General features: G+C 53.1%; 1 protein-coding gene across 7 annotated transcripts; it reads left to right on the top strand.

The window, feature by feature from the left end:
- Positions 1 to 1,738: 1,738 nt before the first annotated feature.
- Positions 1,739 to 22,370, top strand: Ppp1r12c (protein phosphatase 1 regulatory subunit 12C). 7 transcript variants are annotated; one of them, XM_074058271.1, is made up of 22 exons: positions 1,739 to 2,161; positions 5,766 to 5,896; positions 5,976 to 6,094; positions 13,572 to 13,731; positions 16,606 to 16,750; positions 16,839 to 16,913; positions 17,716 to 17,789; positions 17,868 to 17,995; positions 18,275 to 18,348; positions 18,602 to 18,760; positions 18,839 to 18,906; positions 19,460 to 19,591; positions 19,806 to 19,896; positions 20,117 to 20,200; positions 20,273 to 20,333; positions 20,487 to 20,572; positions 20,649 to 20,689; positions 20,807 to 20,879; positions 21,015 to 21,119; positions 21,400 to 21,450; positions 21,596 to 21,646; positions 21,725 to 22,370. In XM_074058271.1, exons 1-22 carry the CDS (start codon positions 1,841 to 1,843, stop codon positions 21,809 to 21,811), a joined length of 2,316 nt encoding a protein of 771 aa, XP_073914372.1. In that variant the 5' UTR covers positions 1,739 to 1,840; the 3' UTR covers positions 21,812 to 22,370. The 7 variants fall into 7 exon arrangements, with proteins under 7 accessions (XP_073914372.1, XP_020034858.2, XP_073914373.1 ...); XM_020179269.2 differs by having other exon boundaries at positions 1,740 to 2,161; positions 20,117 to 20,191; positions 20,777 to 20,879; XM_074058272.1 differs by having other exon boundaries at positions 1,740 to 2,161; positions 20,490 to 20,572.
- Positions 22,371 to 24,218: the final 1,848 nt, after the last annotated feature.

The raw sequence follows: 24,218 nt of genomic DNA, 5'->3' as shown, positions 1-24,218 counted from the left end.
TAACAGTACTTTGACAGTATTTAACAATGCTTAATACCTGTCCCAGAGTCCCAGGGATAGGCGGATCCCTATCATCTATTTCAGAATTCCTACCCATTATAATAGAATAGGATTTTAAAATAGCAGTAGTCCTAAAGTTAGCAGGATTAGTTGATGCCATTTATGGTCGCTAATAGAGCTTATGGTGAGAGCTCATCCCACAGATCATTGGATGGGTTGACCACATAACCCAAACTGTTACTCGAAAATAAACAATCACAGTCACGAAAATATACAAAGGAATATTTACACGAACATTTACAAACATAAAAGCAAATCCTCATAAACAACACACCCCAGTCACAGCCAAGATCACAAATACACACAATTTTGTGTCCTAATTACAGAGGCAGAGAAACACATAGAATTCACCACACACAATAACACACTTCTTTCCTTCCTGGGGGAAGGAGGTTGCTGCTGTGTGTGTAAAGTGCGTGGATCTCAAGATCCACAGAACTGTCCCTTTGTAACTGTGGCCAGCCCTCCTCAGGCCTTACAGCATTTGTAGTTTATTTTTCTGAGGACTTAAGAGTGGAATAGGGCGCTTCAATATCTCTTGGGAAAAAGTTTATTGGCTCTGTCCAGATTTTGGGTTTTCTCTGTGATTTTTGTAGGTCTCTTCCTGTTGCAAAGTGTCTAACTTTCCCAAATTGGATTTAGGTGAACGGTACTTAATATGAAAGTCAAGGTGTGCTTATATCTAAGACTGGCCTTGCATACCTATTGGAGCACCTGGCCCGTGCCTACAAATCCCAGTATGCCGTGAGAGTGTGCTAGAGCGTGGACTACACTTCCCAGAGGGCTCCACGGCCCCTGGTGGGTGCAGAAGAGGTATTATTGACTCTGGGCATTTCTTTCCCGGGGTATCCTGGGCCTTACCTAGCTGAGCCTTTAGGGGTGTGGCCTTGAGGACTACATTTCCCAGAGTGCTAGGTTGTTAGCGGATTGACCTGACATTTACACCGCGAACTTTATTACCCAACATACTGTGGGCAGTCGTCCGGGCCTGCTTGGAAGTGATTGTCTTTAATGGCTCTGGGTTGAAGACTCAATTTCCCATAGGCCCTGGAGTTTCTCACGTCTTAGGTTGTCAATTCATTTATTCATTCCAGAAAACGTTTTCTATCGCAATAATCTAGGCTCAGTCTTACGCATTGAGAATACATAGTGTAGAGAAGACAAGAAATCACCGCTCTCGTAGAGTTTGCATTTAGTTGAAGGGGGGCAAATAAAGTAAATATATAGTCTATGGAAAGTTGATAAAATGTAAGGAGAATGTAGTTCTATATCTTTCAGAATCTCTCCACCCCCCCCCTCCCCACAGTCATTCTCGCCGGTTCCCGGCTCGCCTGGGAAGAAGGGGTTGCGGGGCGAAAGCGAGGGTGAGGTGGGGTGGGGAAATCGGCTTTTCCGTCTCTCATATAGTGCACTACATTTCCCAGAATGCCCTGGGCAGCCATTTGATGCCTTGGAGCTCCGATTTCCTAATGTGCCTAGGGATATAGCGAGCAACTTCTTAATAGACTACATTTCCCAGCGCTCCCTGCGTCCGGTCTTCTTCCCCGCCCCTAGCCTATCTGTCAGGCAGTATTCCCTTGGTATTGCGGACTCCATTTCCCAGAGCACTGTGGGGGGCGGTGTCATGACATCACCACGCCGGGCGGGCGCCGGGAGATCCCTGGGCGGTACGAGAAGAACGGCAGTTCCCGGCGGCCCTCGGGGCGGGCGGGCTGCAGTAGCGGCGGCTTTTCGACGCTGAGAGCTCGCTAGCTCGCTCGCTGGGCGGGCGGGCGGCGCGATGTCTGGGGAGGACGGCCCGACGGCAGGCCCGGGAGCGGCGGCAGCAGCCGCCCGGGAGCGGCGGCAGGAGCAGCTTCGGCAGTGGGGAGTGCGGGCGAGCGCCGAGCAGGGCCCCGGGGAGCGGCGTGCCCGTACCGTCCGCTTCGAGAGGGCCGCCGAGTTCCTGGCGGCCTGTGCAGGCGGAGACCTGGACGAGGCGCGCCTGATGCTGCGGGCGGCGGATCCCGGCCCCGGCGTGGAGTCCGACCCCGCCGCCTCGCCGCCCGCCCGCGCCGTGCTCGACTCCACCAACGCCGACGGCATCAGCGCCCTGCATCAGGTCAGCGCCGCCCCCCTCGGTCTGCGCCACCGCTGCCCGTCGTCCCCGGGCCCCAGGCTTTGATGTCCTGTGCTGACCCCCGTGGCTATCCCACCTGGAACTCCTTTCTCTCTGTCCCTGGCCGTGGTCTCTGCCACGCCGAACTGCCTTCTCCCGGACCCCAAGCATCTCTTATTGCTTACTGTGGTCCGTCCGTCCCACTGGTCCTGGCCGTTGTCACTTTGCGCTGCCCTCCCCCAGAACTCAAGAGGCCTTTACTCCTTCTGTCTTTGCCACCTCTTCTCTGCAGCTGTTATCTCTTTCCTGTGTTGGTACCACTTACCTTTTACAGCTCTGCCCACACTGGCTCAGGTTCCGCCTCCAAGCAGGTACTTCTGTCACTAGGATAAATCCTTCTCTGTCACTGGACCCCGTTCTCTTTCTCCCGTAGTCTGGCCTGGGTCACCTCTTTGGCTAGGCCCAGGTCCTTCAGGGCTACTTCCTTCAGGTTTCTTCTGGCACACCACACCTTTGACCTTTGCTATCTGGTGTTGCTAAAGGCTGATCTTTGCTGAGCCAATTCTTTCTCTATTCCTTGAAGCAGGTGCTATCCCTGTTGGTCTTTTCAAGATCTGTCTCTTTCCTGCCCCTTACCCTGATGCCCTCTTGACTCAGTCTTTTGTCTCTGGCCTCCACCATGGACCTTCTCACAGAGATGTTTCTCCTTTTCTCTCTTTTCCTTTCCCCTGGCTAGGCATGTATCAGCACCTTTCTCTTTTCTTTTTGTTCTCCGCCCCTCCCTTTTTTTTTTTTTTTTGGCTGTGCCGGGGATGCTGGAGAAGCACTTTACCACTGAACTACATCCCCAGCCTACATTGGGCCCTTCTGGCCAACCTCAGAGCACTCCTTCTTGTAGACTTTGGACCACTTCTCTATCCTCTCAGTGTTATTGCCCACACACCCCCTCACATCATCTCTTTCTGTGGATTTGGGGCACCTGCTTTTCTTGAGACAGCGTTTCACTGTGGAGCCCAGGATGCCTTCAAACTTGAGATCCTCTTGCCTCCTAAGTGCTGGGATTACAGGAGTTCACTACTTCTTCCGACCTTGGGTCACCTCTTACTCTTTTGACTTGGGTAACTTCCCCTTCTCAAAGACTTATGTACTGTCTCCTAGCCCCTTGTCCTGTCACCTCAAGGGTTCTAAAACCCTTCCACAACCCCATGTCCCCTCCAAGATACCCTGATTGCTGCCTCCAACATTCCTGTGTCCCAGGCAATGGCCTTCTCATATTCCCAGGGCTCTCTCTGTATGTACCCCCCCTCACCTCCAGTTGGAGCCATTGGGAACAAGCTTACCCACAGAAGAGCCTCCATCCTCAGGCCTTGCCTCCTGCCTCCCAGTGTTGATTCACTTCCCAGGTCCTGGTGAGCAGCTTCCTCCACTGTGGCAAACTCCCATTTTCTGGGTCATGTGTAGAAAACTCCCTTCCAGGCCCTGATGCGTCCCAGGTGTTCGCTGGGGAGATGTTGCCCTGCCCCCTTCTTTCCCTACCTTGATCCCTTTTCTACAGAAGCCCTATTGCCGTCTGGGACATTTTCCGCTACTTAGGTTCTTTCCTCCTGAGGCCTTTCTTTGGGTCTCAGGCTTTGGTGCCTCCCTTCCTCTACTATTCTCCAGGCCTCTGGCCCTCCTTGCCTTCCCTTGCAGGAGCTCCTGGCCCTGGTGTTCACTGAACCCCATCCTCTGCACTCCTGGAGGCTCCTAGTCCCACTTCCTTGACCTAGATTGTGCAAGAGGTCTCTCTGGCTTGCCTGTCAGGTGGCCTTCCACATGGGACTCTGCTCTCACCTTAAGGAGACATTGGCAAAGTCATTCTCCAGGGCCTTGAAGGAGGCCTGAAGTTTTGGAGCGGTCTGAGACTCAGAGGGGAGAAGTTCTGCCTAAGCCCATATGACCAGCAAGCAAGGCAGAGTGGTGTGGTGCAGGTTTGGGTTATGCTGATTGCCTGGGACGAGCCTGGTTTTCACATTGAAAGTCCCTGGACACAGGGACTTCCAGTCCCAGGAAAATAGGAACAGTGGTCATGCTGTCTGGTGACTCCAGAGTCTCAACTGACTTCTCTACCTGGGGCTGCATTTTCTGTCCTGAATCCTAGGCCATTTGCCAAGCATAGCCCCCTGCTATGATATGTTCCCAGTCCTCAGGCCCCAACTTGGGGCAAAGCTGGCACATTCTTCTCTTTTCAAGTTGCCGGTGCATTTATGGCTAGGAGTCTGGGGTCTGGAGTAGGAGGAGCCAGAACTCAGGAGTCTGAGGGAGGAGGACTGGACCTGGACTCCCAGTCTGAGGGAGGAGGGCTGGGGTCTGTACTCCTGAGTCTGAGGTAGGAGGGCCTGGATTCCTGGGTCCCTGGTGCCCAGTCTTAGGCATCTTCCACATGAATGCCTGTGCTGGGCCAGGTCCTTGAAAGGGAAAGGCCCATATCCCTGCTTGCCGCTGGCACGTCCCCCCCCCCCTTCGCCATGACAACAGGGTGGAAATAAACGGAGCCCAGAGTTCATCCCGTTCCCAGGGCACGTGTGACCCCCCTCTCAGCCTGAGTTTCCATGACTTCATGCTCTTGGCCCTCGTAGCTTCCTCCCCCCTTCTCCAGATGGGTGGCTTTGGGGTAGTGAGGGAATTGGGGGGTTAATTAATCCTGAGAACCCAGGAGTCTAGCCACTCCACAGGGACCTGGGCTGACTCTCTCCTCCCACCTTGAGCCCTGTGCCAACTTGGGTGAGGGTTTTTGTCTCCCTGAGCTTTCAGTTCCCAAGGACAGGGAGTTAGAAAAAATGGTATAATAAACCCCTGTGCTTAGTAGGCCCTCAGCGCTTGAGAGCTCCACTGCTCAGGCCCTAGGCACAGGGAACACAGCCCACTTACCCTCCTTGTTACTCCTGCCCCATGCCCTTGCTTTGACCCAGAGGTGTTGTGTGTATGTGTGTGTGTTTATATGTGCACATTGTTATTTTGTTTTGTTTTTTGTCATGCTTTGGGTGGAACTCAGGGTGTCTTGCATGCTACGTACTATCACTACTCAGCCTGAATTTGGACTTGACAACCCTGCATAGCCTTGGGCTCTCCCCAGGGATTGTCTTGGAGGATGTGTTTTTCAGCCCTGCCCCTTAAAAGGACCTGGCTAGCTTGAGGGAAGAAGAGCCTCTTTCATGGTCTGAGCACTGGAAGTCCCATTCTGCAGGTAGATTGTGGGTTGTGTTCTATCTCAGGTATGTTTAGAGTCTCTATCCCTTGGGCTGGTGGAGTGGCTCAAGCAGTTAAAGTGCCTGCCTAGCAAGCATGAGGCCTTGAGTTCAAACCCCAGAACCACAAAATAAAAATAAAAATAAATAAATAAAAGTAATCTTCATCCCTTCCCTCTTCAGTTGCTGGAGTCCACTCAAGGTCTCCACTAAACTCCGTATGTCCAGCTGATCTAACCATGGGGCAGCCAGGGGTATCTTAAATAGCCGTAGCTGTAGGGGCCTCAGGGCTGGCACTAGAGACCATCAGGGTTGTTTTCCTCACCTGTTACTGGGAGTCCTGGACGAGGGGAGAGCTCACAGGCCTGTCCCACCTTCAGGCCTGCATCGATGAGAACCTGGAGGTGGTGCGCTTCCTGGTGGAGCAGGGTGCCACTGTGAACCAGGCAGACAACGAAGGCTGGACACCCCTGCATGTAGCTGCCTCCTGTGGGTACCTGGACATTGCCAGGTGAGGTGAGGGTGGGGTGGGCAGGGCCTTGGCTGGGTGGCGGCCTGGACCTGGCAGCCTGACCTCGCCTTGCCCCCAGGTACCTCCTGAGCCATGGGGCCAACATCGCCGCTGTCAACAGTGATGGGGACCTGCCCCTGGACCTGGCCGAGTCAGATGCCATGGAGGGGCTGCTGAAGGCAGAGATTGCCCAACGAGGTGAGCCTCTGGTTGTCAGATGCAGGTCCAGAGCTTGGAATCAGGCCACCTGGGCTCCATGACCTAGACTGCTTACTAGGACTCTGATTGTCTTTGGGCCTTGGTTTCCTCCCCCATGAAACAGGTGTGGAGACACTGACCCCAGGGTTGCTGAGACCTTAGGAAAGGGAATTGTCACTGTAGAAAGCTTTCGTGACATAGCTGGGCACAGAGTAAGAGCAGATCTTTCAGAGTTGTCATTTCACCCCTGAGTAACTGAGGAGGTCTGATGCCAAGAGAGAGGGCATGTCCAAGAGGCCTGAGCAGTACTATGGGACTCCATTGCATTTGTGGGGAAGTGGGGTCTTTACTATGTGGAGTGGAAGCATGCATGCAGGGGGCTTCAGGACTGCTCTCTCTGAGCTCCGCGGGCCCCTGTACCTCTGGGCTGCTTCCACTGGTGTCCAAGAACCCCCAGTTTGTGTGGCAGTGTTTGTTTCCTGGGGGGGATATGTTGCTTACAGCAGGTTCTCTTGGGGTACAAATAAACGTCCAAGGCTAGTGGTGTGTCACTGGAGGCTCTCAGCTCTCCAGGGCAGGGTCTAGAAGGACAGGATTTGGGGAGCTGAGTGGCTTTCGTGGACCTCTGGGAGTGAGGCACAGCAGTGGGACTCTCTGGAAGAGCCCTGGGTTTCAAGTGGCTTCCGAAGCCAACTTGGTGGGTTCAGTTCTGGCACTGCAGGTGACTATCATCTGGCAGTAGGTGTGTTCCTGAAGGTTAGGTTCCTTAGGTGATAAAACACAGATGATACCCATCCCTTGTCAGGGCTCCTTGGGCGTGGGTGGGAAGTGTGCCTGGGGGGCAGCCTGGAGGACTTGTGAGCAGGTGAGGGAGGCCAAGGAAGAGCTGATCCTGGGAAGTGTCGCCCAGAGTTGGCTCCTCTGCCCTCCCACACTGCTACCTAGGGTGGAAAGGCACAGGAGCTCAGTGTTGGCATGTTGAATGTCAGGTGGCTGTGGGCCAGGCAGTAGAGATTAGAGGTTGGGAGCCCTCCTGGGATACAGTCCCTCGTTTCCCCTCTCCTGACTATTTTGGAAAAACTTCAGGCTTACAGAAAAATTGCAGCAGAAGTATGGTGAATACCTGTGTGACTTTTGCCAAGGCTTACTGGTTATTTTTTTTGGTGCAGTCTTAGAGTTACATCTCACACACCCTGACAGCTCACTGGCTAAAGAGAATGGTTCAGTGGTGTGTGGTGCTTCCCAGCTGTGCAGTCAACACCACAATGATATGAAAACGCTTTCATTGTCCCTAAAAGGAACCCTGCATGCTGTCCCCCTCCCCAGCCCTCATGGCCATTGATCTGCCTTGTCTTTTTGGGACATTTTGTGGTGGTGGAATGACATTGTGCAGACTGGTCTGGCTGTCATGCCGTCTTATTCCTCCTTTCCTCCCGTGCACACAGACACATGTCATTTTTTTCTTCCCTTTGTCCCTCCCATTCCCAAGACCCTTGAAGACCGTGCTGCAGACACTAACTTTGCCTGTCATGTTCTGCTGGCACCTCCTACAGCAGGGCTGTGCTGCTACGGCCCACAGCAGGAAGGGGAGGTGGTATTCTGGGTTCTGCAGCAGCCTCAGGTCATACTGCTCTGGTGGCTTCTCCTGGGTCTATAGTCTCTCTGTGTGGTTCAGCTCCTGCCTGCCTACCCAGCTCTGCACAGCAGCATTTGTGAAGCCTGCCAGCCTGTGCCATTCCTCAGCCTGGACCTGGGTATTCTTTTTGTGACAAGAGTCAACTCTGCGTCAGGTGCTGTTGGCTCACATCTGTAATCCTAGCTACTTGGGAAGCTGAGATCAGGAGGATGAGGTTCAAGGCCAGCCTGGGCAAATAGTTCCCAAGACCCCATTTCCACAATAACCAGACAAAATGGACTAGAGGTGTGGCTCAAGTGATAGAGGACCTGCTTTGCAAGCATGAAGCCCTGAGTTCAAACCCCAGTGCCACCAAAAAAAAAAAAAAAGATTAAGCACTGTATTTTTTATTTGTTTTATTTGTGGTGCTGGAGAAGAAGTCTGCATGATGGAGCTTTGAGGCTGCTTTGGTGTCCCCAGACTTGGGGGGCCTGAGAATGGCCTCCAGGTGGTCCATGACTCTCAGTTGTTTATGTTTTTCTGTAGAAATTGCTTATAGCTGGCATCAGCCTCTCAGACTGGTTTTGTTCCCCTTCTGTGAGAGCAAGGAGAAGGCCGAGGATGGGTATGACTGGGGGCCCCTGGCATGAAGGATCATCCAGGAATAAAGGCCAGTGGCACTGCTGGGAAGACCCTCAGCATGGATAGGGTGGATGCCACTGTGGAGACCACGGTCTGGATTTCAAGGCCACTGCTCTGTTTACAATGCTTGACTTCATGTGGGTGTGGGTGTGGTCAGAAGGACCTGGATTGCAGGCATTCGCGCCCCCCCCCCCCTGCCCCCAGAGGGACAGGCACTGCTAGCAGATGGAGAGTCCCCAGGGTGCTGGGCATCTAGATAGGTGTCTGTTCCAGGGTGTCCCTGTCCCTATCTCAACACTGTCTTGGAGTCTGCTGTTGGGTGAGAGGGCCTGCAGCCTGCTTCTTGTTCAACTCAAGGCCTCTGGTCTAGTTGGCTCTACTGCTTGTTAGGCACAGCTCTTTCTAAGTACCAGAGGCTCATTCCAATCTGACTCAGGCCAAAAAAAGGCAGTGCACTGGGTATTCAAAGCATATTTACAGTAGCCCAGGGCTGGGGGCGTGGCTTAGTGGCAGGGCACTTTCCTAGCATGTGCGAGGCCCTGGGCTCCAGCCTCAGAGTCACAGATAAAGATAAAAGGTACAGCCTCCGGGGACCAGTGGCTCATACCTATAATCCTAGCTACTGAGGAGGCAGAGATCAGGCTGGTTTAAAGCCAGCCTGGGAAAATAGTTTGTGAGACCTTATCTTGAAAAAAAGTGTCACACACACACACAAAAAAAAGTGCTGGCAGAGTGGCTCAAGCAGTAAGAGCACCTGCCTTAACAAGCATGAGGTCCTGAGTTCATACCTCAGTGCCCCCAAACAAACAAACAAAAAAAACAAAAGAAGAAAGAGAAAGGTACAATAGCCCAGAGGTGAAGTAACCTAAAAGTCCATCAGTGGATGGATAAACAAAATGAAAAAATAATGAGACAGTCAAATGGTGGTCACCAGGGCTGGGGGGAAGGGGATAGGGGTATTATTTAGTGGGGGCAGAGTTTCAGTCTTTTAAGATTAAAAAGTTGGCAATGGATGGTGGTGCTGATCACACAGCACTGTGACTACTTAATGCCACCAGACTGTGGACTTAAAAATGTTTAAGATAGTAAATCATGGTTTGTTTTGCCACAGTTCTTTTAAAATGACAGTTTACAGGGTTAGGTAACCACAGGGAGTTATGTGGGCTTCCAGCATAGTTTGATCCAGGAGCACAAGTCAAAAGCCCCTCCCCGTCACTGCTGACTGCCTGGCTATGTTCTGGGGCAGGTTCTTTTAGAGAAGCGATAGCATTGCTCCTTATGTGCAGGCTCATGCCCAGGTGAGACACTCAGTCCTTTCTCTGATGCTCACTAGGACACCTTGGTCGCATGCTAGCCTGAGCCCATCCCTGTGGCAAGGGAATGGTCAGGCCTGGTGATGTGCCCATGCTGGACCAGGCTTTGAGCAGAGTCCCATTGGATCCAAGTGGGGCAAAAGTGGGTGAGAAAGTCAAGCTGTGGTTACTGAGGGGAGAATGGGTGCTAGCAGGTCCAGGCCAGTCTGCCTACAGGTGCCACCTGCCCTGGGACAGTCCTGAGCACCAGGGCCTGTGGAAAAGGGACCCTTTCTGGCCATTTTGCACCAGGATATGGAACTGGGTAGCAAGTGCCTCTGGAAAATGCAAACAGCCCCACTTGGAGTCCCACTGTCCAGGGCAGATGGGTGTGGGTACAACACTAAAGGCTGGCACAAACTGTCAGTTCTAAGTATTGGCAAGGGCAGTAGTGGAAGGCATATTTCTGGCTGGTTGAATGTTGCCAGTGACAGCCACTTTCTTACTCTAGTGGTGCATTCCCCAATAGTCTGAAGGGGCTATGGCACTGAGAGGTCTCTGCCCGTGTGGATGGGCTAGTAAGGCAGTGATCCCAGCAGGGCTCAACTGAGCCCCTTGTAGAGGGCTGGACAGTGACTTTCAGGCAACCAGGGACACAATGCCTCTATCACAACTACTTGCCCCATACTACTACTTGCCCACTACTACTGTTGTGGAGGGAAAGCATCTGGGGACAGTATGAGAAAGAACAGCATGGCTGAATGCCATGAGAACTTTGTTTTCACCTGTAATCCCAGCTACTCAGGAGGCAGAGATCAGGAGGATCATGATTCAAAGGCAGCCCAGACAAATAGTTCAAGAGACCCTATCTCAAAAAAAACTCAGCACAAAAAACGGGCTGGTGGACTGGCTCAAGGTGAAGGCCCTGAATTCAAATCCCAGTTGAAAAAAAAAAAGAAAGATCTTGTTTTTCAGAAACAGGCAGGCTCTAGAACAGGGTTGTGATGCAGGGCTGGGGAAGGTTGGCCTAAGGAGTGCAAGGTTTTCGTTTGGGATGGTGAAAAAGTTCAGGAGGTAGGTAATGGTGAGGGTCACACAGCACTATGAGATTCCTAAGTGCGGCCTGATTGTGCCCTTTCAAATGGTGAGATTGCTGTGTTTTGTGTTTTTTTAAATTTTATCAGGTTTTTTTTGGTGGGATTAGGGTTTGAACTCAGGGATCTGTCCTTGCAAAGCAGCCATTCGCAAAGCAGTTACTCTACCTTTGAGCTACGTCTCCAGTCCGTTTTGCTCTGGTTATTTTGGAGATGGAGTCTTGAGAACTGTTTGCCCTCACACCATGATCCTCTTCATCTCAGCCTCCTGAATAGGTTATAGTTGTGAACCACTGGTGGCCAGTTTGTTTTGTGTTTTGTGGTGTGTGTGTGTGTGTGTGTGTTTTGTGGTGTGTGTGTGTGTGTGTGTGTTTTGTGGTGTGTGTGTGTGTGTGTGTGTGTGTGTGTGTGTGTGTGTATGTGGTACAGGGAATCAAACCCAGGGCCTTGCACATGCTAGGCAAACAGCTACTGAGCTACATCCCCAATTCTTGTTTTGTGATTGTTTTACCACCACTTCAACACAAAGTAAAAGCACAAATAAGTAGCCCAGCACCTATGGACTGCATTTTGCCAGCCCTTAGTCAGGAGTGTGATCTATAAACACAGACAGACCTCAGCACATGTCAAAGGCACAGCAGATTGCAGAAAGGTGCACATGAACACGTACAAGAACACTGAAAGTCTGCTGGTCTCCGGTGGCTTTTGCCTGTAATCCTAGCTACTCAGGAGGCAGAGATCAGGAGGATTGCAGTTTGAAGCCAGCCCAGGCAAATAATTGGTGAGACCCTATCTCGAAAAAACCCATCACAAAAAGGGCTGGTGGAGTGGCTCAAGGTGTAGGCCCTGAGTTCAAGCCCCAGTTCTGCAAAACAAAAAGCCAAAAAAGCCCAAAAAGAACACTGAAAGTCAGAAAATACCCTCTCCCTCTGCGAAGTCACACTCAGCTGTAATTGGACGGAACTGTAGTTGGCATCCTTTAAGGAAGTATTGGGGGGTGGGGGGATGAGGGTGGGATCCCAGTCTGTCCCAGTGCTCTTCAGGGGTCCATGAGATGGGTTGTCACTGCCCAGACTTGGAATTGCCAGGTCCTCCCAGCCAGCTAGGAGCCCTAGTGGTGATCCCTTTGGAGTTGAAGCCATAGTATATAGGTGCTCCCAAGTGGCACCAAACTGCAGCCCTGTCTACACTTAACTCAGCTTTCAGGACTGTGTTTCTCGGGTCCCATCTATAACTTTATGATAGAAGTTTAAACTGGGATTTGAACTCAGGTCTTTATGCTTGCTAGGCGCGCTCAATCACTCGAGGCATGCCTCTAGCAATCTGCATTTGTTTTTAAAAACTGGCTGGTGGTACCTAAAGCTCTTTGCTAGTGCTACATGAGCACTGGCATGTGAGCTACAAATGTAGTTTAAATTTTTCAAGTTGGTAACTGGGTGTGGTGGTACATACCTGTTATCCCACCGCTCAGGAGGCAAGAGGCTTATCAGTTCTAAGCCAGCCTGGGCTACAGTGAGACTGTCTCAAAAAATATCAAGTTGATGGATTTGAAAACAAAAAAAAAACAGGTGAAAAAAAAAAGAAACAGATGAGATGAAATTAATGTTTTTTTTTTTTTTTTTTTGGTACTGATGATCAAACCCAGGGTCTTTCACATGCTCAGCAAGCCCTGTACACTGAGCTATATCCCCAGCCTTAATTTTATTAATATGCTACCAAAATAGGTGTGTATCATTTAACACAGTATATCCATTCCAACATGTAATCAGTAGAAAAACGATTCCCAGGTCACTTTCCCCTGCTTGTCCATGCTGCAAGATCCAGTGTGCATTTTCCACTTGTAGAATCTTGGTTTGCACCAGCTCCACTTCAGGAGCTCATGCTGGCAGGTGTTGTATAGGACAGCTTAGCTCTGTGCAGCACTTTGTTAAGTGAAAAGCCTCACGATTGAGAAAAGCAATACGAACCTTCCCAGGAGGGAATGGAGCAAACATTCTCTAGGAAGGAGTCTTTTGCCTCCTGTCTCAATGGTTCACAGCACACAGAGGAGGGAGGACTCTCAGTGAAGTTGATGGTTATGTAAGACTTCAGCCTCAGTGGCTTTGATCCAGAATGAACTTGGATTTGATTGTAGGTCATAGCCTGCCTGTTCTATCTGAGTGCAGCGCAGTGGTGACGTACCATGATGGAAATGACTGGAGAGTGAGTGCTGCTGTTCTGGCTACAGGTAGCAGCACACTGGGTGGGAGAGAACATGCTGCCCTAATGACATGAGTACTTAGTCCTACTCAGGAGGGGTATTGGTGACACAGTGATAACGTGTATGAAGGTGCAAGGTTACAGATTGTATTGATAGTGATAGGAAGAGTCCAATGCAGTCAAATGCTGGATTTGCTCAATGCACTTTAGGTTTTATGTTTAAAAAAATAAAAGATGGATCCCTGCCAGGTGAGGTAGCTCATGCCTTTATTCCCAGCTATAAGGGAGGCCATATGTAGGAGGACTGCAGTCTGAGGCTGGCCCAGGGCAAAACCACAAAACCCTATCTGAAAAATAACTAAAGCAGAAAAGGGCTGCAGATGTGGCTCAAGTGGTAGAGCACCTGCCTAGCAAGCGTGAGGCCCTGAGTTCAAACCTTAGTACCACTAAGAAAAATTCTTGCGGCCTTGAGCAGTGTCTCAGAGATCCTTAGTGGTACCCAGGTCTGCACAGAGCACAGTTGGGAAACACTGGGTTTGTCCAGGCCTTCCAAGTTCCAGAGGAGAACACAGTGAGAGAGACTGAACTGTGGTCAGCACAGGGTGGAACCACCTGTAACCTGTTCATCCTCCCAGGTGTGGATGTGGAGGCAGCCAAGCGGGCTGAGGAAGAGTTGCTGCTTCATGACACCAGGTGCTGGCTGAATGGGGGTGCCATGCCAGAGGCCCGGCACCCCCGCACTGGGGCCTCTGCCCTGCATGTGGCCGCTGCCAAGGGCTACATTGAGGTGATGAGGTGAGCAGATCTTGCTCTTTTCCTTTCCTTTTGGTTTATGTAGCCCTCTAAATACACCTTTAGACAAATCCACAGTATGGACATGTTGCCCTTTTCATTGTCACTCAGCACAAAACATTTTTTAATCAGTGACCTTTGACCCAAGGATCATTTAGAAGTATGACCTTAATTTCAAATGTATGGGATTTTCTACTTGTCATTTCATTACTGGTTGTGTTACAGTCAAGATGGGTGATGTGATCACAGCTTGTTGAATTTGTGGAGGTTTTTTTTACACCCCAGTGTATTTAAGCTGGAAGAGAATGGTGTCAGGAGCAGCATTCCCTGTAGTTACTAGGTCACCTTTGTAACTGCTGTTGAAACCTCTTAGTCCTGGCAAATTCCCTTTGCTTATTCTGTCAGGTACTGTGAGAGGTATGTTAGCCTTTCTTGAAACAGTTGTGACTGCCTGTTTCTCCCTGAGTTCTTGTAGTTATTTTACATATTTGAAAGCTAGGTTACTTGGTGCACATATTTTAAATATTATAGTCCATAATCCTTTCCGGTCATTGTCACCTCCATTTTAGGTGTTACTTTGTCCCGTTTGACTGTCTTTTCCTTTTGTGGTGGAGTAGTTGGTTCCAGGCCCCATCCTCAAGCTCCCCACTCTCTTTTCAGTTCCCTTTGCCCTCTTCTGTGATGTTGCATTTTATTATATAGCATGAAAAGGAGGTAAGACAAAGCCCTCCATCTCTCTGCTCACCTCTGTGTTGATTAATTTTTAGGCAGGTTTTCAGGGCTGGAGGCATGGCTCAAGTGATAGGCAGGTTTTCTTGGGGGAGATTAAGATCACCCTTGCCAGCACCAGGATTGTAGCCTTGCTGTGAGGGCTGCTTATTAGCCCCAGTTCCTGGCATAGAGCACTCCGTCCTCTATAGTTCCAGCAAAAGTTCTGGGTCTGATGCCCAGCCCTGAGCCCATCCCATGGCCAGGGGGACAGGATACTCTAAGTGGCCAGGTTCAGTGGTCTGATGACCAGCGTGGATGCTGTGCCCTTCACCAGGGCTTCCACTTGTAAGTCCGCTGTGACTGCCTTGTCTCCTGACATTGCATCCACATCCCAGCCAGCAGTGAGAGAGGATGGACATCTGTCCCTTTTAAGAGAACTGTCCAGAAGTGGCATGGACCCCTTAATGCTGGCATTCCACTTACCAGACCCTAGTCATCTGACCATATAGCTGCAGGGACACTGGGACATCAGTCTTTAGCCACCAGGTGACCCTGTGTCCAGCCAAAAGTTGTTATTAAAGGGAGAAAATGTTCATATTTGCAGCAGCCTCATTCTCTGTCACAGACTGGAGCACCTCGGACTTAGAAATACTCCCCAAGGAGCTGGGGATGTAGTTCCATAATAGAGCACTTTGCCTAGAATTCATGAGGCACTGGGCTCTGTCCCCAGCCCTGGGAAAAATTTCACTGTATGGGTTCGTGTTTACATTAAGATCTCTTGACCACTTTGCTATTAGTTAATTGATTAGTTTTGACTGTGTGTAAGATACATTTGGCTCCTCCTCATTAAAGATAAGGGGGAGCAGAGGTGAAGACACCTGGCAGGTGCTAGGGGCACAGTGTCAAGCAAGACAGATCTGGGCCCACAAGTAATGCATACCCGCATCGGGGACAGATGTGTTAGGCCAGGTCATCCATTCTGTTTTGGGGTTGTCCTGTGCTGAGTGGCATCCTTGGCCTCTGCCTTCCAGATGCCAGGAGCACCCTGCCCAGGTGTGAGAAAAGGACTCCAGACACTGCCACTGTCCCTGGGGCAACAGTGTACCAGTTGAGAACTTTGGGCTCGGGAGGGTGTCGATAGGGTGATGGGAGAAAAGGAGGGTGGTGGGGAGGGCCTGTGAGAGATATAGTGGTCAGGAAACAGCTGGGTGAGGATGTGGTGACTGTGATTAGGGATAGCCATGTGACATGCCGCAGGGCCCAAGGTCACTCACCAGGCAGAGAGAACATCTAATGCAGAGGCTAGAGGCATGGGCACATGGAGAGATGGCCAGGAAGTGGGGGAGAGGCGAGGGAGGCTGCAGGGCCGCATGGATGACCTTGTGTCTCTCATATCTGGGAGGCATCGCAATCCGCCCATCGTGCTTATGAGGGTCTTTTCTCATGGATATAGGATCTCATTGTAGTTCCCTGAAAATAAGCACGTCTTTCCCCATGCTGAGTTTGGAGAGCCCCCTGGATTTGTTCTGCCTTTCCCACACTGAATGGTTTAAGGTTCTGGTCATTTTTCTGGCAGAGAGTCGGCAGGGCCAGCATTACTGGCCCTTAGCATCACTATTTTGGGTCGGATCATGCTGAGGTGTGACCAGTCTGTGTGCTGTATGATGTTAAGCAGCATCCCTGACCCCACCCTTTAGATGCTATCAGTGCCCACTCCTAAGTTATGAAGAGTAGACATGTCTCCAGGGCCAGGGACAGGTAGCATGACACTGCTGAGCACCACCACTCCGGGCCAGCTGTGGTCCCAGAACCCTTTGGGGTCTCATCCTCTTCACAGTCTTAGGGGCTGGGCATCCACCTCCTGCCTCCCACTACTGCTACCTCCAGTCCATAAGCAGGCTGATCCTGAGCGTTGGCCCCTGTGAACATGACGAACAGGTTTTGGAGGCCACCTGCTAGCTAGGGCTTAGCTTTTAGCTGCTGGTCCAAGGGAGGGTCAAGGCTGGGTGGCCCAAGAGTCACTTGTGGGAGGAACTTGGGGTGGTACCTCTGACTAGACAATCTAGGAATGTTCAAATGTTGTAACAACTGGTCCGGCTGGCCACAATCAGCCCTTGGCCCAGATACCCCATCTTGGCCTTTGACCCTAGCCCCCCTGGCCCTCAGGCTGCTCCTCCAAGCTGGCTATGACCCAGAGCTTCGGGATGGAGATGGCTGGACCCCCCTGCACGCAGCAGCCCACTGGGGTGTGGAGGATGCTTGCCGCCTGCTGGCTGAGCATGGTGGAGGCATGGACTCGCTGACCCACGCGGTGAGGGTGGTGCCAGGTGGCAGGGTGGGATGGGGGACAGAAGCTCCTGCACCTTCTTCATCATCTTTCTCAATCCTCCCCCATCCAGGGTCAGCGTCCTTGTGACCTGGCTGACGAGGAAGTACTGAGCCTATTGGAAGAATTGGCCCGGAAACAGGAGGATGTAAGTCTCAGGACCAGGCTCCCTCTTCTCTTGACAGCTCCCAGGGGAGGGGATGTCCTTGTCTCCTGACATCCTCTGCCCCAAGGACCTGTTGTTCCTGCCTAGTGACCCAACCTCAGCAGAGGGTTGCGAACAGGGGCACCTCTGGAAGGGTGGACTGGTCACAGTGCTTCCTGCCTGCCCAGTGAGGACATAGCAGACTCAGGCTGGACTTGTCACCCCTGGAATCCATCAGGCAGATGGCCTGGATTGGGAGCCAGCCAGGCCATTGCGGGGGCACTTGCCAGCAGACATGAGTCCTGAGGCACCCAGAGGTGCTGGGACAGGGAGGATGAGTGGCATTCCTGGTGGGCACTGCTGTTGGAAGGCACAGAGGTTTGGAAACAAAGTGAAGAGTTGGGAGCAAGCTGTAAGGAAGCAAGCAGCCAGCTGTCCAGACTTGGGGCAGCGAAGTGCTTACCTGCATCCTGGGTTCATTGAGGTTTAGGGAGGAGGGCTGAGCACATCGGCCCTGGGAGGTGAACAGGCTTCTCTCAGGATGAGACTGGAGGCTGATGACGTATGGGTCACTGCGTGTGGTGGCTTTGGGCAGCTGCATTAGGACACCTTTTCCAGATGGTGCTGACTAGGCTGGGAATACTTGAGATGGCTACAGGCCCTGTGTGCTGTCCAGGGAACTGACCTCCCTATGGCCAGTGTGTCCTACACAAGGCGTGATCAGGATAGCTGTGTGTGGTGGCACCAGGGTACCAGGACAGGTTGTGTATGCTACCCTTCTCAGCAACCCCTTTCTTTCTCCCAGCTTCGGAACCAAAAGGATGCCTCTCAGAGCAGAGGCCAAGAGTCCCAGGGACCCTCCAGCAGCAGACACAGGAGGTACGAGGAGCCCTGGACTGGGGGGGGTGGTGCTGGAGGCCCCCAGACTTGGACATCAGCACACTGTCCTTCCCCCAGGAGCTCTGTGTGTCGCCTGAGCAGCCGTGAGAAGATCTCCCTCCAGGATTTGTCTAAGGAGCGCCGGCCTGGTGGGGCAGGGGAGCTCTCCATTCGGGATGAGGATGAGGGAGAAGAAGGCCCCACAGGTGGGGGCTAGAGACCAGACCCCTGGGTCTGAGGGAGGAAGTCTGCAGTCTGGACCTCTGAGTCTAAGGGAGAAGGACTGGGTCTTGAATTCCTGGGTCTGAGGGAGGAGAGCTGGGGTCTGGACCCCTGGGTCGGTGAAAAAAGTCTGGGTCCTGTACTCCTAGGTCTGAGGGAGGAGGGCGGGACCTGGACTCCTGGGTCTGAAGGAAGAGTACTGGGGTCTCTGAGTCTCAGAGGCAGCTGGCATACTGACCTACATCCATGTTCCTGCACCACAGAACAACTCCATACAGAACTGAGAGCCCTCAATGGAGTTTCTTCCCTGCCGTCCCCTGGCCCTAAGAGCTCAGTGGTGAGTCCAACTGCACTGAGAGACTATGTGAAACTTGGAGGTGGGGGAGAGGGGTACTGGAAGGTCTTCACTGTCTGTTAAAAAGGCACGGTGAGGGCTCGGGTCCCAGGTCTTCCCAGACAAATGAGCGCCTTTCCTTGGGGTATTTCCTTGGGGCTGGTAAGGTTGGACTTGGTGTGGAACTTCTGGGTTAGCACTTGACCTCTCTGAGGAGAGGTACCTTTTCCATGACTGCAGCCTCCATTTTCTGCAGCTGCCAGAAGAGGCCTCCCTCTCCAGGCGGTTTGGCCTCCAGAAGACAGGCAGCTCTGGTTCCCTCGGTCCCCCAGAAAGGCAGGGGGCTGAAGGAGCTTCTGAAGCTGGGCTGCAGCGTTCAGCTTCCTCCTCTCGGCTGGAAGGGACCTCCAGTCAGGTGGGTGGGGTGAGTTGGCAGGGCCTAGTCCCTGCCTTGAGGTGGAGAATATCCTTTCCTACTCTTCTCTCCCTGCAGGCCAAGGAACCCCGTCTTGCCAGAATTACCCCTACCCTCTCCCGGAGGGTGCCAGAGCCCTCTGCCCTGTGAGTACCAGGGTCCCGCAGGGTGGTGGCAGGTCTGGGCTCAGCTAGCAGCATGATCCTGAGCAAACCCATCTGCTTCCCTCCTGCCACAGTGTCAAACTTGCCCTTTTGGTGCATCAAATAAGTGCCCACAATAAAACTTCAGAGGCCACAGAGAGATGGCCTCCCTTTACCCCCTCTTCCCACCTTGCTCTCCTGCCCCAGGGCCTTTGCTCTGTCCCTTTCACACCTGGGGGCCAGCTCTATCCCTTCCTGTTCCCTCGGGTCTGTTAAGATCTCTGAGACCTACCGTGACTGGCTGTCTCCCATTGATGGATGTGCACACCCTCCTGTTCCCCAGCCTTGTTCTGCTTTTTTCTTCCAAAGTGCTTTATCTTCCCCCTGCACTACTTGACCATTTTATGGCAGCTGTTTATGTGTCTCTTGTGCTCAGAGTTGACTGTCGCAGCAGAAATAGACTATATGTTTCTTTTGCTTTCGGCAGCAAGTCAGTGCCGGGTACATAACTCCAGCCAGAGTAGTATTTATTGAATGAATGACTGAATCCACACAGGTCTGAGATGGCCAAGCCTCCTCCCCTGGAGAGCTCCACTCCTCCGTTCAGGAAGGAGCCTGGATCCCCAGTGAAGCTAAATGTCCCCACAGCCTCTGCTGCATCCCTAGCAGACTCCCGAGACCGTCGGAGGTAAAGTGGCAGGACAGCAGTATTGGCCCCCAGCAGGGAGATAAGCTACATTGCTTGGGGGTCCCCGGGGCTTTTGGTGAGCTCCTGCAGGAGTTTGTCCAGGTCTGCTGAGAGGTGACATCCTGTCTTCCATAATGAGACCATCCTGGAGGGTGAATCCTTGGAGGGGGCAGAGTCCCAAGGAACACTCCCTGACTTTGGGTCCTTCACTCAGGTCCTACCAGATGCCCGTGCGGGATGAGGAGTCTGAATCCCAGCGGAAAGCTCGCTCCCGCCTCATGCGCCAGTCTCGGAGGTCCACACAGGTGTGGGGGGTGGGGTGGGCTGGGCTGGGCTTCGGGTCTGAGGGAGGAGGGCTGGGGCCTGGACCCCTGGGTGTGAGGGAGGAGAGCTGGGGCCTGGACCCCTGGGTCTGAGGGAGGAGAGCTGGGGCCTGGACCTCTGGGGGAGGCGGGTTGGGGTCTGGTGTCCTGGGTCTCCACAGAGGCCAGTCCCTGTCCCCTGAATATCCTTTCTCCCTGCCAGGGTGTGACTCTGACAGACCTGAAGGAAGCAGAGAAGGCTGCAGGAAAGGCCCCAGAGCAAGAGAAGTTGTCCCTGGTGAGCCTGGTGAGTGGGATCAGGTGAAGGGCAGTGTGTGGTACCAGCCCCTGGTCCTGACCACGCTCCTCCTTCCTGCAGGACCCTTCTAGGAGGCCTCGTGTCCCTGGAGTGGAGAACTCTGAGGGCCCTGCCCAGAGAGGTGAGGTCCACCTTCTGGGAAGTTGTTTTCCCAGATCCACCCTTCCTGTTTCCTGGGGGCCTGGATAGGACCCCCACACCAGATGGGGAGGCCCCCACATCATAGATGGGTCCTCTCTAGAGGTGTCTGGGCTGATTCCTGCCTGTTCCCCAGCAGAGGCGCCCGATGGGCAGGGCCAGGGACCACAGGTGTCCAGAGAGCACCGCAAGATTGGCAAGGAGCGTAGGGGGCCTGCAGAGGTGAGGGCACTCAGGTGGGCAGAGCTGGCGGGGTGGTGGGTATGGGGACTGGGCTGACCCCTCTCACCTTCCATAGGGTGAGGAGGCGGAGCCAGCAGACTGCAGCCCTGAATGCAGGTAGGCTGGGGTTGGGGAGGCCTGGGTCTGTCAGTTGGGACTGACTGAGTACCTGACAGTACCTGATCTGTTATGCCTTCTGTACAGCACTTCTGATGGTGGTCCCTTGGCCCGCAGGCAGCGATCACAGCGGGACCTCTGCCTAGAACCTGAGCCAGAACCCGAACAGCCCGATGGGGGCTTCAGGAAGGTGCAAGGTCCCACCCCACATCCCCCCTGCCAGCCTCATTTAACTGTTGGGCTGCTCCATGGCTCCACCTGCGGGAGGCCCATGTCCTGCCCTTTTCCCGGCCGTCCTTTACCCTGCCTACCTTCATACCACCAGCTGTATGCAGAGCTGCGCAAAGAGAATGAGCGGCTTCGTGAGGCTCTGACGGAAACCACGCTGAAGCTGGCGCAACTCAAGGTGGAGCTTGAGCGGGCCACACAGGTAGGGATGCTGAGGCCTGCAGCTCCAGGAGCTGGCCATGCTTCGGACCTCCAGGAGGCCAGGCCCAGTGGTAAGGGACATGACTAGGGACTCTGGGTAGCTGGGCCTGAGCTATGGAGTGTTCCAGCTGGTCTCAGATTTTTAGGGTGGGTATGGGTTGTGGAGCTGGGCTTCTGGTCTGACTGGTGGGTGAGGCAGGTCTGTCCCAGGAGTCTGGGCTGCCCCTCACAGCAATGCTGGCTTGTCTGTCCTGACCTTGTTCCTTTTCTGAACTCTCCAGCGGCAGGAACGCTTCGCTGAAAGGCCTGCCCTCCTGGAGCTAGAGAGATTTGTGAGTTGGGGCTGCTGGGTGGGGGCCACTGTGTCCCCAGATTATCCCTGTGTGGGTCTGGACTTTAGGGCCACTATGCCCCCTGACTTTACCTACCCTGAGTTCGAGCTACATTTGGCTTCTGAACTTGTCCTGTGCATTCCAGGAGCGCAGGGCCCTGGAGCGCAAGGCAGCAGAGCTGGAGGAGGAGTTGAAGGTAGGTGCTCAGGTGGGGGGCTGTGAGTGGGGCCTAGCCTGCCCCAGATGGCCTAGCTGACCCTGTCCTGTGCACCAGGCCCTGTCTGACCTCCGGGCTGACAACCAGCGGCTCAAGGATGAGAATGCAGCGCTGATCCGTGTCATCAGCAAACTATCCAAGTGACTCTGCAGGAGTCCCCGCACCCGTATTTATACAGCTGCTTCTGACACACGCACCCCTTCCCCCATGTGAACGAGTGACAGGGTTCTGGGGGAAGTCGCTGAGAAGCCATAACCACCTCTTGGGACCTCAGGATCTGGAAGGAAGCAGAGTCCCCTGGATCCAATGGGGCCTCTGAGGCCAGGAAGGAGGTGGGAGGCAGAGCCAGGTAGGGGGATGTTGCCAAGGGGACCAGGGATGGAGATGGGACCAGGAAGGAAGCAAGGACCAAGAAGTGCAAGGATCAATAGCCAGGACCAGAGTACTGCCCTGGGGGGTCCCACCTCACATGTGATACCACCCCAGCACCGTTCCCCTCCTGAGCAGAGCTCCAGGATGTGCCAAGAGTCCCGCCGGCCTCTGCCAGGTGGGCCTGTATATAGGGTCCATGTGCAATAGGGAGGAATGTCTTCTATTTTTTGCTGCCCCCTCCCCACCCATTGTCTGAGGAGGGGGAGAAGGTATTTTCGAGGTAAAGCACAGGCGCCACAAATAAAAGTCATGACATTGCCACTCAGTGACATCATCCCCAGCCAGGGGTGGGGTGCTGTTTCTTTGATTCTCAGCTTGTGTGTGTCCGTGACCAAACTACTGGGCCGTCTGGGAGGGGTGAAGGAGTTTGCTTACAGGTAGGGGGCAGGGGCTTTGGAACAAGCAACCAGTTGGAGCAAAGGCCCACAGCCAGGCTGAAGCGATCACAGGGGAGGTAGGAGGGTCAGCTGGACAGGACTATTGGACCATGGGGGCTGTGAATATGGGGCAGGGGAGTCAATTGCTGACATTTAACATTTGGGATAATTTGCATGAAAGATCTGGAGCTTGGCTTTTGGAAACAGGAAGCTGTGGCAATAGGAGGGCTTCAGTTCTGCATGGCAGCAGTGGCTGGAGTAGAGCAGGAGGAGCAGTCATCGCTCACCCATTCAGTAGTTGTGGACGTACTCCACAGCCAGGTCCTGGTCCACCTACTGCTGTTTTGTAGGGATCAAGATGGACCCAGATCTAGTGCACTCTAGGAGGGGATGCAGCCAGTGACACATTTCAGGTGGTAGTGCTATGGGAGAAGCAGCAGAGAAAGGGGATAGGGAGGTGTGTGTGTGTGTGTGTGTGTGTGTGTATACATGTGTGCATGCACATGTGTGTATTTTGTGCAGGATGGTCTGAGACAGGTAGGTCTCAAGGAAAAGCTGGTACAGGCAGATATTTGAATGACAGGGAGTGAGGGAAGTCCTTTGGATGGTGAGAACTGCATATGCAAAGGCTGTGGGGCAGAAGTGGGCCTGACATTGAGGTGCAGTAGGAAGCCATACTGGCTGGAAGGAAGTAACAGGGGATGAAGTTAAATAAGTGACAGCTGCTGTGTAGGAACTGGAGCTCTGAGGCTTGATTACCAGGCCTTCATCTGACTTGGGTTTTAACAGTATCCTCTGGCTGCTGCACTGAGAATAGACTGGGAGTAGCAGGTGATGGATAGACTGACCAGCTAAGGGTGAGATCCCAGTAAGAGATTGTGGCTCAGACTTGTGAGCCACAATGGAGAGGTGAGAAGAGGTCAGACCCAGGAACACTGGGATGTTTCCATGGCTTGTGTGTTCATTAGGTCACTCATCTGTGCCTGGACTATGGCAGCCAGAGAGGCTTGTTGGGGAGGCAGAGCATTGGAACCGCTTGCATTTCTGCTTTTTCTACTGGAAATGAGGGGTAGCAGCTGGGCATGATGGGACATGCCTTCAAATCCCAGCACTGGGAAGGCCAAGGCAGGGGGATTGCCAAGTGGAGGCCAACCTAGGCTACACGGCGAGACCCCCAAAACTAAACGAGGATGTGAGGGGTGGCACCCCAGGCAATGATTGAATACCACAAAGCCAGGGTACTCCAGGAAGCAGATGGCTGGAGCCTGGCAGTCACAGGCCATCAACTGCTGTGCTGGAGCTTAGATTTCGTCTCATGGGTCACAGGAAGTCAAGAGACATGGGCACTGATGTGAGAAGGAGTCCTGGAGATCTGTGGCCCGGGTGTCAGAGGGAAAGGGAAATGCATCAATGTGGGGACTGAATGAGGCTCCTGTCTGTCCCAGGCTGTTTCTGATTCTGTCTGATCTTGGGAGAGTGCCATCTGGTGGCACAGGTAAAAAACAGCGCCAAGAGGTGCTGGAGACTCTTGATGCTGGTGGGGCCTGGGCGGTGGGTGCTACCAGGATGCACCCAGGAGGGGCCACGACAGGGAGAGCAAGGGCCATTCTTCCTTAAGTTGGAGGACCGAAAAAGGGTGGGATCCAGAGATAACCAGCCCTCACCAGCCACCCGGATATGACAAGTCGTTGGGCTTGCCAGAGGGAAAAGGAGCTAGTAGTTCTTGAGGGGGCAGGAAGTTT

This window comes from Castor canadensis, chromosome 16 (genome assembly GCF_047511655.1).
Source record: "Castor canadensis chromosome 16, mCasCan1.hap1v2, whole genome shotgun sequence".
In the NCBI taxonomy this organism is placed as follows: Eukaryota; Metazoa; Chordata; class Mammalia; order Rodentia; family Castoridae; genus Castor; species Castor canadensis.
This window is presented reverse-complemented; position numbering and strand designations above follow the sequence as displayed.

Excerpts from the sequence above, each read along its gene's own strand:
- Ppp1r12c (XM_020179267.2), top strand. The coding sequence starts at position 1,841 with ATGTCTGGGGAGGACGGCCCGACGGCAGGCCCGGGAGCGGCGGCAGCA. Across the intron at positions 18,907-19,459 it reads GTGCCAGAGCCCTCTGCCCT|GTCTGAGATGGCCAAGCCTC; the intron begins GTGAGTACCAGG and ends GAATCCACACAG. Across the intron at positions 20,690-20,776 it reads GACTGCAGCCCTGAATGCAG|CACTTCTGATGGTGGTCCCT; the intron begins GTAGGCTGGGGT and ends CCTTCTGTACAG.